Here is a 13,261-nt window from a genome sequence, read left to right as displayed (position 1 = left end):
CACACCACCACACAGTACTGACCCACACATACAGTTCTTACACACACACTGGACTTTCTGGACTTTGGTTTCACTTCATCACTTAAATCACTTTAAGCATATTTGCACTGCACAAGACATAATGTGGATCGCACAACACTGGTCACTATATTCTTCATTTCCAGTTAATACTTGTACAGCTGCTGTTATTGTGTATATATTTATTTATATTTCTTCATACATTCTTATATAGTTCTATTGTGTATTTTGTTGTACAGTTATTTCATTTTCAACTTTAATTTATATATTTTATTTTATTATTTCCCAGTTAAATTTACCCTTCATTCTAATTTGTGTTGTACAGTTATTTCATTTTTAACATTAATTTATATTTTATTCCTTCTTAGTTAAATTTACCCTTTTTAATTTTTCATATTTATTTCCTATCTTATTCATAGCCTTTTCCTTTTTTGTTCTCTTTAGGTCACGAGCAGTTGTCCAAGCATTTCACTACATATCGTACTGTGTATGACTGTGTACGTGACAAATAAAATTTGAATTTGAATTTGAATTTGAATAGTTATCAGCTACTTTGACACAAAAAAAGACTTCTTATCCATAACAGCAAATGAACTGTACAACAGAAAATACAAATGCTATTTATGGTCTCCTCACAGCAATGATAAGAAAAATAAACTGGGCCAATATGGCATGTTTGGTAATACAGAGATACACATTTATGTCTTTTTTCATTGTAGCTGAAGTCTGGGACAAACTGTGTTCCTTCTCAGCTCAACACGAAACGCATAATATTTTCTCTGAATGCGGGGCGATTTCATTTTTACGGGACTGTTGGCAACTCTAATAACAAATCTTATAATAAAATAGTGATGGTAAATTTGATTATTTTTACTGAATCGAGTTTTAATAAGTCACTCACCAAAGTGAATTGGTTTTTGAGTCATTTGATTCACTGAGTCAGTCGACCAGAGAGTGCAAAAAATGTACATTTTCACTCAAACTTAATTTGTTTCTCTTTTCATGTAAATCCTACTGCTAAGATGAGTGATTCTAAAAGAAAACAACTATTTTACAGAGCAAAAAAGAGCAAAAACATTTCTAAAAATTAAGCAATTTCCTATCAAAATTGCTTAATAAACATTTATTTTGTTTATTTTTATTTTATTAGTATTTTCCTTAAATGTGTCAAATATATATTTTCTCATCGAAATGTCCACTGAGCTGTGAGCCAGGGGGCGGTAATGCGCCTTAACATTGGTTGCCAACCAAGAAGAAGAAGAAGCTGTGAGCCAGGAGGGAGGGGGTGAGTAGCTCAAATGTGCTGTTAGCATGTTAGCAGAGCGATGCTACTGTGAACCGAAGAGCTATTGTCTTGATGTGAGCTTCTACTCAGGGTTTTTTCTTCCAGTTCAGAGCAGAAATCTTTTTGTTAAGAAACTGGATGTTGTGTTTTTCTCCACAATTTTAATTATAAGCTAATACATTGCTGCTAACAGCAACAGGGATGAGTCAGTGAGTCAGTTGGGCTTGTGAATCATGATTCATGAGTCAGTAAAGTAATTCTCGAGTATTGAACGATTCGTTCATGATTCGCACATCACTATAATAAAATAAAGTTCACTATCAGTAATGTCATAGCACCCACCCAGCTGTATAGAAACTCCGTCATGCTAGCTAGCACGCAGTACGAGTTATTGTAACTGACTGTAAAAAGTCAGCGCAACGAAAATAAACTCCACCTAAACTTGGTTTATATCTGACCCAGATAGACTGCAGGTCATAACTTCTTACCTGAAGTTCAGTTCACCTGACACGCAGACCGGCGGCTGCCTCGGGTCTCTCCTCCTGCCTCCCCTTTCTCTCATCCACCTGCTGGCCTCCACCACTTGCTAATGTTACTGAATCTGTGGAAGCACCGCCATAGCCACCACCAAACAACTGAGTTATTTTTACACACCAGCCAGCATCTGGCCAATCCACCACCTTTCATTGTTTATACCGTTACAAAAATAATAATAATAATAATAATAATTGGGCCACCGAGCAAATGCCTGGTATGCCGATGGCCAGTCCAGCTATGGTCGTGGCTTGCCAACCCTGGGCACGAAGCCTGGATCTGTAATAAAATGATCAGTGTGGCTGCTTTACCAGGTGTAGCAATTAAGTTTAACATCCAGGCATCCATTAAAAAGGAAAAGGATTTATGAAGTTTAACAGATTTAGAAGTTAGCAGGAAGTTAGCTCGCTAGTTTACACCTGAACATGATATAGCATGTTCTGACTGAGAGATTGATTATGATAGCAGAGCTATCAGAGTTACAAACTGCTTTCACCAGATAGCAACACAATTTCGATCCACTCCTCACGTGTTAACCTCTTCGACATGTCAATGGCTGTGAACAAAGAGAAACTTGTAAATAACTCATGAAAGAATAAAGTTACGTTGAAACCAAGCACACCATTGTTTTTCTTGTGACATTACCAATAAGTTTGATGTGTCACATGGCCCTCTTCCTATTGAAAAAACAAAAGTTGTATCCAAGATGGCCGACTTCTAAATGGTCACCATGGTCACCGCCCATCTTGAGGCGTTTGCCCCCTCACATATACTAATGTGCCACAAACAGGACTTTAGTATCACCAACCATTCCCATGTTATTACGCTGTATCCATATAAATGGCCTACCCTGTATAACAAGATACAAAGCATGTTAAAAACACAACAGATTTATTAAACGCAGAGTAGTTTGGACCCGGAAGCAGGATTTATCAGATCATCAGTTAAAGACCGGATAGGATCTCCTTTAGGAAGCACTGAAGCAGGAGAGGAGACGATTTCGTCCCATAATTCATAGTGAAAAACATCTTTTGTTTTAGAAGCTTTATGTTCTTTTTTTTCTTGCGCTCAGAGTTCAGTTGTACTGAAATAATCCTGCTCAGATTATCATAGAGTTTCTGGATGAATAATTAGAGAGCTGATAATTTTGTGTTGTGTGTTTAATAAGCTGCTCACATACAGACGAGCACAGGTACACTTACAGGTACAAGCACAGGTAAACTTACAGGTATGAGCACCTGTGACAGAGATATAAACAGGACAACAGAAACTCAACCAAGAAACTGGAGCCAATATTCCAGCAAATCAAACACATAGGAGATGATACAACCAATAATCTATAGATAATCTATACAGAAAGACATCACACAGCTGAACATAAATTAAAACAAATTAAAGTTATAAACATTTCTCTGTGACATACGAACACTGTAGAAAAATATATGGACATGTCTCTCTGAAGAGCTCAGCAATGGCTCAGCAGTCAGTACAATCGTTACGGTCAGGGTCAGCGTCTGTGGAAAGGACCAATAACCCATCAATAAGCCGTCAGTAACCTGTCAATAATCCTTCAATAATCTGTCAGTAACCTGTTAATAATCTGTCAATAAGCCATCAATAACCCATCAATAACCTGTCAATAATCGTCATAAAACGGCAACAACCTGTCAATAACCTATAAATAAGATGTCAATAACCCATCAATAATCTGTCACTAGCCTGTCAATAACTTCTCAATAAGCCGTCATTAACCTGTCAATAACCTGTCAATGAGCTGTCAATAGCCTGTCAGTAACCTGTCAATAACTTCTCTATAAGCCGTCAATAACCCATCTGTATCCTGTAAATAACCTGTCAATAACCCATCAATAATCTGTCATTAACCTGTCAATAACAGCTCAATAAGCCGTCAATAACTTCTCAATAACCCATAAATAACCCGTCAATAACCCATCAATAACCTGTCATTAACCTGTCAATAACCCATCAATAATCTGTCAATAATCGTCATAAAACGGCAACAACCTGTCAATAACCTATAAATAAGATGTCAATAACCCATCAATAATCTGTCACTAGCCTGTCAATAACTTCTCAATAAGCCGTCAATAACTTCTCAATAACCCATAAATAACCCGTCAATAACCCATCAATAACCTGTCATTAACCTGTCAATAACCCATCAATAATCTGTCAATAATCGTCATAAAACGGCAACAACCTGTCAATAACCTATAAATAAGATGTCAATAACCCATCAATAATCTGTCATTAACCTGTCAATAACAGCTCAATAAGCCGTCAATAACTTCTCAATAACCCATAAATAACCCGTCAATAACCCATCAATAACCTGTCATTAACCTGTCAATAACCCATCAATAATCTGTCATTAACCTGTCAATAATCTGTCATTAACCTGTCAATAACCCATCAATAACCTGTCAATAATCGTCATAAAACGGCAACAACCTGTCAATAACCTATAAATAAGATGTCAATAACCCATCAATAATCTGTCACTAGCCTGTCAATAACTTCTCAATAAGCCGTCATTAACCTGTCAATAACCTGTCAATGAGCTGTCAATAGCCTGTCAGTAACCTGTCAATAACTTCTCTATAAGCCGTCAATAACCCATCTGTATCCTGTAAATAACCTGTCAATAACCCATCAATAATCTGTCATTAACCTGTCAATAACAGCTCAATAAGCCGTCAATAACTTCTCAATAACCCATAAATAACCCGTCAATAACCTGTCAATAACCTGATGTTAATCTGAGGCTCCACGTCTGTTAAATGGTAAACAGACTGGTTATAGTGCTTTTGTTCTCTGTCTGAGCACTCAAAGCGCTTTACACAGCTAATTCATTCACCCAATCACACCCATTCACACAGGCACTTCTTCTAAGTTTAAGTGCTGAGTATCTAACATTCACACACATTCACACTCCGATGGATGCATCGGAGAGCAACTTGGGGTTAGTATCTTGCCCAAGGATATTTGGCATGCAGACTGGAGCAGCCTGGGATTGAACCACCGACCTTCTGGTAAGTGGCTGATCTGCTCTGCCACCTGAGCTACAGCCACCCCGTAAAAAGGACCAATAATCTGTCAATAATGTGTTCATAATCTGAGGGTGGTAATCTGATATGTAGGATCAATAATATGAAGGTTATCAATGACTCACCGCCTCACATCCTGTACATTCCCTCCTGCTCGCTGCGTAGCTTCCTGGCTCTGAGAACGTCTCTGACACACTGATGCAGGTATGCATACTGCACCTGTGGAGAGGTGGCAGGTGAGTCACACCTGAGCTCAGATTACAAAATATCATTTTCAGTCTGACAGCAGAGATTATGGGATTATTACAGGAGTCTATCATTTCAGCCTGGGGGATTATTTTAGTCACCTGTGACTGAGTGCCTTCAGGTGTTTGTCAGGACCAGTTTTAGAAACACAGATTAGCCAGTCAGGACAAACTGAAAAAAACCCGTCTTGTAAACAGGAGATCTTGGGTTCCGTTGATATATTTAATATTTACATTTGCTCAGCTCAGGAAAGCTCTCAGAGGACATCTCTGGACCATCTCATAGCATCAGACATGAAAACAAATTGAAGTATGTAAATAATAAGTCTGAACTCATTCAGGTTCTCAGCAGCAGTTTCAGTGCTGAAATCCCAAATGTGAAATTTCAGTCATCATACCAGATTAAACAATTTTCAAACTACAAATATGGCTGACACACAGAAAAGGAAGAGTCGATTAAAAGTGCAGAGATAGATGCCACATAACGGCATACAAATGTTTGCCCCCATGAAGCATTGGTCCTACCTCAGTCTGCACCATGTGGGATCGATGGAGTCGCAGGTCAAACACGGCGCTGTAGATATCCACCGTGTCTTTGGCGTCCAGTTGCTGCAGCACTCGATCCAGGACAATGAAAGTCCCCGTCCGGCCCACACCGGCGCTGACAAAAAGACCAAAGTCCAGTCAAAAAACACGTCGTATACTGACCACAGCTAATGAGCAGGATGGTCCACATTAGTCCACAAACACAAATTAGCGTGTTATACTGGTGAAAAACATAAGGGTTCTCAGACTATGAGGTTTCTGTTGGTTTAGCTATAATTACTTCTCATCTGACCATGTGATGCTTCACACAGTTTGAGATTCTAGGAATTCAGTGGTTCGTCACTCTGAAGAGGCTGATATTTTAAGGGCACAATGAGGTACCTGCAGTGGACTACAGTGGCTCCAGATCCCGAAGTCCTGTTGACGTAGTCTCGGACAGTACGGACAAACTGGATGAGGGACTGAGTGGTCTCTGGGACACCGTGGTCCGGCCACACCGTGTAGTGAAACTGACGAACCAGGCGGCTGAAGCCGAGCTGCTCCTCCTGCAACGCACAGTCACATTAAACTGAGGTGGGATCGTTTTCTTGTTTCTCAAGAATAAAACGAAACAAGCGTTCGAGCCGTCTTTCGCACTCAAACCGGTTCTGTAACAAAGATGACAGCTGTCAGTGAAACGTACGCTGTAGATGTTAAACTCTCTGATCGTCCACTCAGGTAGAACCGATTCTGACAGCATCTGGACGATCAGGTCTCCGTAGTACAGAGGATCCTGATCGAATGGCCAGTAGTGATCACATTTCACCTGGATGGAGGAAGAGGAGGAAAACCTCACTGTTTCAGGCTGATGAGTTTGTGAAGATGGTTTCTGTAATCATTGCCTCTGTGCTACCCACCCTTCCTTTCTCCACACACTGAGTGACCATCACCACATTGTGGACATTCTGCTCCCAAACCATCTTCCAGAAGTCGTCTTTAGTTCCAGGCAGAGGACCCTGTGTGGCGATGTACTCCCGCCGGAAGCTGTTACCCTGAAAACAGAGAGCGTGAACCCCCCGAAATTCGGACAACCCCTGTGATTGACTCATAGGAGTCTATGAGAAAATGATGCTACTGCTCACACGCTCTCTAACCTCGGTAAACACTTTATCGTCTTTGTCTCAGGTTTCAGAGACCAGCTTCATCATCTCGTCTTCACCCATCCTGCTCTTAACTTCTAAATGAGTCTTTATCGAGATCAGTCTTTGCAATGGACTTCTTCACATCCAACCAAAATTAAACCCTGTCCTAACTAAGCCAGGTGTGTTTGTGTTGCAATCATTGTATGGTCACCAAAAAACACCGACTGGCAAGCTGCGAAATGAAGTAACGATGAAGGAGAAGCTATTAGGTGGCCCTACTCACCTGAGTAAAAACTAAGATGCACTGCATGTTTTTATGTTTTCACTCTTTACTGCTCTTTGAAGGAGTCTCCAGTGTGGTGCATGTCAAGTCTGTACTGACTTACTGGGATGTAACTGGCATTGATGTAGTCAGAGCAGGGGTCGTCATCAACGTAGGACAGCTTGACCCTCGTCGAGTCGTCTGAATACGAGAAAGGCAGTTAGACCCAGACCTTCTACAACCCGGTGATCTCTTATTGTGTCTGTGGGCTCTTGACTCACAGGGCAGGATGTTATTGTATCGGTTCTTTCCCCGGTTCTCCGGCAGCAGAGCCGAGTCCAGAGGCTGGTTACGACCGACGTCCTTCAGATCCTGATAGGGAGAAAATAAAAGCGATTCACAACACAAACAAAGGCCCACTCTGAACACTCTTAAACGTCAAAATAGTGAAAACAGACAGGATAAACCCTGGATCTAACATCCTTCACAATCCTCAATGTTGCCACAAGTTTTTTATTCTTGGGGGATGTGATATGCTGAAGCTGGGGTCTTTCAAAGAGGAACAAATTAGTTTTATTGATTGCTGACCTCATACTCCTCTGACATCAGGTAGTTGGAGTCAGCCTGTAGTTTGCTGTAGTGAGACTCAAAGTTCACAATCTTAATGGGACTGCAGGAGAAAAGAAAACATTTAAAACCAGAAAAATTCACAAAAGGTCAAAGATGAACCTGAAGCAGTGTGAACGGGATTACAGACCTGGAGATTCGACGGCTGCTGAGGAGCAAAAGGCAGGGAGAGAGAGAGAGAGACCTCAGAGTTTAAACCTAATGATGCATTTTCATCTGTACACACATGCAGTACTACATGCAGTACTACATGCAGTACTACATGCAGTACTACATGCATTAATCAGAACCTCCTCTGAAAGAAAAAACAAGCTGTCACAATGCAATCACATGTCTGCAGAAACAAAGGCAAAAAGTACTCTGACTGTAGTATCAGTTCAGTTCTGATGCTGCCTGTGATACCTTCAGCAGGTAAGGGAGCTGAAGGTGCTGCAGCACCCCCTGGTGGATTTTAGAGGACATGCATGTCCATCAGTGTATCATGCAGGTAAGGGAATTCCAGAAAGCTGATTCTGTTTATTCGGACATCTTCAGTGGGAGACACGTTTCATCATCGTCCAGGTGACTTCTTCAATCTCAGCTGACTGCAGGTTTCAACCTTATGAACAGGACATTTGCACAGTGACTGAAACTATCGTCCTTCCAAAAGACCTGTGGAGACCATCTCTGAATCGAGGAGGGGGCCTAAGGGTCACCATCTTACAATGCTGTGAGACTCATGGCCATCGATCAATGATCACAGATCGGTGATCGTGACATTTTCCATATTAATGATCATAAACTGACCTCACAGCCCATTGGTCACCAGTGGTGCTAGACTCAGTCATTGTGCAGGTGCTTATAAGGTTGATACCTGCAGTCAGCTGGGACTAAAGAAGTCACCTGATGATAATGAAACATTTCTCCCACTGAAGACGTCCAGATGAACAGGATCAACTTTCTGGGTAAAAAACTCTAATGATTTTATTTCATATCAACGGTGGTGAGAGTTTGCACTCTTACTGTTTCATTTCAAATGTGTTGTATAGAGTGTTATGAAAGGTGAGTCACTGTGCAAACATCCCTGAACATTATTGATTATTGATTACTTACCCTCTGACACCCAGCTGGTTCCCCGCTGCTGCTCTCTCTCTCCTCATATTTATCCTGACCTCCAGCCTCTCTTCCTCACTGGTGGAAACACAGCAGCACCGTTTAACCTAAACAAAGATAAGCAGGTGTACCTTACAGACAGGTGCATCCTCTGATACTCACACTTTGCGAGTTCTGTGCCTGCAGACAAACAGAGCAGTGATTCCCACAATCACAGCAGCGAGGAAGAGTCCAGCACTTACACCTTCGATGACACCGCTCAGAGGCTCTGCAGGAGGAAACACAACTGTGATACTTTTCTGAATTTTTCACCTGCACCTGCTCGTCCCAGCTTGACCTCGGGTGTATTTTAATCGAGCTAAGGTTTGTTCTCACCAGCCTCAGTGATGATGGGCTGCGATAGGCAGGTGTCAGAGAACAGTGGAGACAAGACACTCAAGTCCTTTGCATCATCATCAAACAGCTGAGTGAAAGCTCGGACGCTGATCCTGGAGACAAACACAGATGCCCCTAAGGTTATTCACGCAACGCCTGACCTTAGAGGTAACGCTGGAGCAAAAAGTCTACAGGGCTGAAAGTTTCAGAGATGATGAGCTGGTTCTAACAAACCATTAAGGCTCCAGGTTTCTGGTCAGTCTACCGCCCTGGAGTGCTGCAGTTTGGAGGAAGTGGACACGGAGTCAAGTACCTGACATTCATGCAGAGGATTTTTCAGTACCTGTAGGCAGTCTTTGGCTTCAGGGGTCCATCACAGAAGTGGTTCAGCTCTCCACTAGACTCTGGGTCCTGGTCTGAGCCTCTGGCATCACAGGTGCCCCCTAGCAAGTCCATCCCAGTCCCCAAGCTGATGTTAAAGCTCTGGGTGGTGCTGTCAGGGCTCTCGGTGCATCGGCTGGGGAAATAGCTGGTCTGGTAGGACCTGATGGAGCTGTTGGAGCTGTAGTCCAGGTAGGAGGGCAGTGGGTGCTTCTGCTCCAGCTGCATTAGGCTAACATCTTCAAAAACAAACCAGAAGATTCAGGATTAGATTATTGCATCCTATTATCTGTCCATCCATTATTGTTTCCGTTATCCATCTATTCATTTGTGTATTATTAATGTCAACATGCACTCATTATTATTTCATCATCATCCATAATTCCATAATCCATCCCATTATCCATTATTTATCCCAAAAGAAGAGGTATGAGGGAATGGTAAAAAAAAAATGACAGAACACACAATTTAAGGCCGATACCACCAAGTGAAGTCAGGTGACCAGAACAACAGGAAGGAGATCCAAGAGGAGTTACTACAGATTCTTTTTAGGAGGATCATCCAATTAGAAGAATTCCAGTAAACTGGCCTTATGTGGATGCTGCTCACCTTCAGACTCAGTCACCACTACAGTGAAGTACTTAACAGCTCCATTAACGTCACTGAACCAGCTGCAGTTAAACTGGAAGGAGATGGAGGACTTGGTGACCACAGCAGACTGCTCACTGACCCGGGTACCGGAGGGGGGCACAGGAGGACCTTCAAGAGTCAACAGGAGGACAGCATGTTAAACACCCTCCGTCATGCTGAGGACATGTTAACTTCCACTCGCTCTTACGGTCAAGCATGGTGACCACGTTGTCCTGAGCCTCGTCGCTGGGCTTCCCACCAGACATGACCTTCACAGAGACTGTGTAGTGTTTGTGAGGCTCCAGCTCAGTGATGATGTAGCTGTTGGAGTCCTGCTCAGCGAGTCTGGAGTACATCAGTGTGTGGGAATCCTTGTGGAGACACTCGATGGTGTAGGAGTCATAATCAGTGTCCGGGGTTACCCAGGAGCAGGAGATGGAGGTGGAACTCTGAGGGCGACAGTGGAGGCTGTGGACTCTCTCTGGCTCTGTAGACGAAAGTAATGGAGTGAAACCACATGACAATTCACATCAGAATTGACATAAAGTGCTGCCACCTACTGGTGCGGATGCTTTTGCGGATAGGTGTGCTATAGGTAGGTGTGGCCCCAGGCTCTGTGGTCCCACTGACGGTGCGGAGGCTGAAGTTGTAGAGCCGTCCAGGGAACATCCCCCTCAGGATGCGGTTGCTGGACGTCCGGGTGTGGTACGGATTGATGATGGACAGCCGGTCCCGAGGAGTCCACTGCAGGTCAAAGTCATCATAGTCGGAGTCCACAGGGCCGCTCCATGTGATCTCCAGGGAGGTGTTGGTCACCCCCCTGAACAAGATGGAGGCAGGTGGTCTGGGAGCTGAGGAGGGACAGGATTTGTTGCTGATCAGAAACTATTCCGATTCGTGTGTCTCTGCTTAAAATTAGGATTTCTTCTGTTCTGCTCCTCGTGTTTCTAGACTTTATGTTTTAAAATGTCTCTTGTTACTTTATGTTGCGACTGTGTGCTGCACTGATAAAACTGGAAAAATGCCTTTTGCTAAACCACTGAAACTGCTGACTGAATATCAAGGAATACTGAGGTGATCTGAGCTCTAACAGAAGCTGCATCTTACCCGTCCGGCCCAGGGTGCTCGCCCTGTTGCTGAGCCCGCCGCTCTGGCTCAGCACCTCAGCTCGATACAGGCGACCCGCTACAAGGCCTGAGAAGATGAACCCTGTGGCCTCTGAGCCCAGCTGATGCATGGCCTGCTGAGAACCGTTGGGGTTGTAGAGATACAGCTGGTATCCACTTAGATCACCTCCACCATGCTCCCAGTTTACCCAAAGACTGTCAGACTGGTTTCCACTCTTAGCTTTCAGGAACGCTGCAGCTGACGGGACTGAAGAGAAACACGATCACTGATACAATCTGCAAGTCCACTCTTCGGGTACAGAAGGCATAATATCCTTTACATTTTATTTCCAGTCAAGGACCGTGTACTCTGGAGGACCAGCTGGTCTCACCTGTTCTGGTGTAGATGGAGGTCTGGTTGGTCTGGTCTCCACTGTGGATCTGGATCAACATCTTGTAAGGAGCACCAGGTCTGAGGCCCTGAAAAGTACACTGCTGACTGTTGGACTGGACGCGCTTTTTCTCGTGCAGCTGGTCATTACGATCATACAGAAAAACTTCATACAGCTGAAAGTCTCCCTCTGGTGGCGACCAGTGGAAGGACAGGCTGGTGGTGGTGTTTGCAGTGACGGCCAGATTGGTGACCACCGCTGGGTCTACAGGAGAAGGGACGAGGGAAGCTTTTAACTTTCACTAAATTTCATCAATCATACTGTGTACTTGAGGAGAGAAATCAAGAGTTTCTCACACATCACTGTAAATCGATTTTAGGTCAAACCACCAGAACCTGGTGAGTTATTCATCTTCTTTCTCAGTATTGTTCCAACTAAATAGTCTAAGGCAGCGGTCCCCAACCTTTTTTGCGCCACGGACCGGTTTATGCCCGACAATATTTTCACGGACCAGCCTTTAAGGTGTCGCGGATAAATACAACAAAATAAAACTAGTACTGGTACCGAAAAAAAGAAGATTTATTCATAACACACGTGAAAAGACCCAGGAAAGCCGAGTAAACGATAAAAACGATAACAAAATAACTGAAAACCGATAAAAACCCTGAAAACCAAACATTTCACACCTGAGCCTCAACTCTCGCGGCCCGGTACCAAACGACTCATGGACCGGTACCGGTCCGAGGCCCGGGGGTTGGGGACCGCTGGTCTAAGGGGCTTGGAAAGAAAAGCGTCTGGACGTCTTTAAGTTGCTTGAAGACGTTTCACTTCTTATCCGAGAAGCTTCTTCAGTTCTAGAGTCAAATGGTGGAGAGTCCCAGATTTAAACCCTGTGGGAGTACCCCCCCCCCCCCACCCCCAAAGGGGGACAAAGGACCCCCTGATGATCCTCTACCTGATCACATGAGCCAAGGTGTGAAAACGGGTGTGGGTCACAATCAGCCAGGGTTTCGGGTGAGCTCATTGTGAAACCTGACCCCAACCCTGGTTTCCTGAGGTCAGATGGCCCAGGATGTGAGTGGGCGTTAAGGCGTCTGGGAAGGATCTCAAAACTGGATTATAGATGGCAGACAGTTTGTGTTGTAAACCACCGCCTCTGTTCAAAGATGGTCGCTCACAGTGGACATAAATGGCTTCTTTTACTCCTCTTTGAAACCATCTGTCCTCTCTGTCAATGTGAACATTGGCATCCCCTGTGGAGGTGGCTCTTCTATGTTGTGCCATGCGCTTGTGAAGTGGCTGTTTGGTCTCTCCAATGTAGAGGTCTGAGCATCCCTCGCTACACTGTACAGCAAACACCACATTGTTAAGTTTGTGTTTTGGAGTTTTGTCAACTAAATACCAGAGGTGTGGACTCGAGTCACATGACTTGGACTCGAGTCAGACTCGAGTCATTAATTTTATGACTTTAGACTTGACTTGAAAAAATGTTCTAAGACTTGTGACTTGACTTGGACTTTTACACCAATGACTTGGGACTTGAATTGGACTTGAACCGGTTTACTTGAAAAGACTTGAT

At 43.5% G+C, this 13,261-nt stretch overlaps 1 protein-coding gene across 3 annotated transcripts in view; it reads right to left on the bottom strand.

Annotated features, from left to right (window-relative positions):
• Window positions 1-2,979: 2,979 nt before the first annotated feature.
• ptprbl (protein tyrosine phosphatase receptor type B, like) overlaps window positions 2,980-13,261 on the bottom strand; it is a 32,993-nt gene continuing 22,711 nt past the window's right edge. For 2 of the 3 annotated variants that reach the window (XM_024799401.2, XM_076887003.1), the window contains 19 exons: window positions 11,683-11,946; window positions 11,292-11,558; window positions 10,745-11,035; window positions 10,393-10,671; window positions 10,164-10,313; window positions 9,517-9,793; window positions 9,174-9,286; window positions 8,961-9,066; window positions 8,799-8,876; window positions 7,837-7,854; window positions 7,668-7,749; window positions 7,361-7,451; window positions 7,204-7,280; window positions 6,593-6,727; window positions 6,379-6,501; window positions 6,078-6,241; window positions 5,676-5,811; window positions 5,031-5,124; window positions 2,980-3,351 (listed from right to left, as the gene is read on the bottom strand). In XM_024799401.2, the coding sequence (XP_024655169.2) occupies window positions 5,035-5,124; window positions 5,676-5,811; window positions 6,078-6,241; window positions 6,379-6,501; window positions 6,593-6,727; window positions 7,204-7,280; window positions 7,361-7,451; window positions 7,668-7,749; window positions 7,837-7,854; window positions 8,799-8,876; window positions 8,961-9,066; window positions 9,174-9,286; window positions 9,517-9,793; window positions 10,164-10,313; window positions 10,393-10,671; window positions 10,745-11,035; window positions 11,292-11,558; window positions 11,683-11,946 (2,741 nt within the window). In that variant the 3' untranslated portion in view covers window positions 2,980-3,351; window positions 5,031-5,034. The remainder of the gene's footprint in view (window positions 3,352-5,030; window positions 5,125-5,675; window positions 5,812-6,077; window positions 6,242-6,378; window positions 6,502-6,592; window positions 6,728-7,203; window positions 7,281-7,360; window positions 7,452-7,667; window positions 7,750-7,836; window positions 7,855-8,798; window positions 8,877-8,960; window positions 9,067-9,173; window positions 9,287-9,516; window positions 9,794-10,163; window positions 10,314-10,392; window positions 10,672-10,744; window positions 11,036-11,291; window positions 11,559-11,682; window positions 11,947-13,261) is intronic. The other variant, XM_076887002.1, reaches the window with a different exon arrangement.

Source organism: Maylandia zebra, linkage group LG7, assembly GCF_041146795.1.
Source record: "Maylandia zebra isolate NMK-2024a linkage group LG7, Mzebra_GT3a, whole genome shotgun sequence".
Classification (NCBI taxonomy): domain Eukaryota; kingdom Metazoa; phylum Chordata; class Actinopteri; order Cichliformes; family Cichlidae; genus Maylandia; species Maylandia zebra.
Note: the sequence above shows the minus strand (reverse complement) of the source record. Positions and strands in the feature narration are given on the sequence as shown.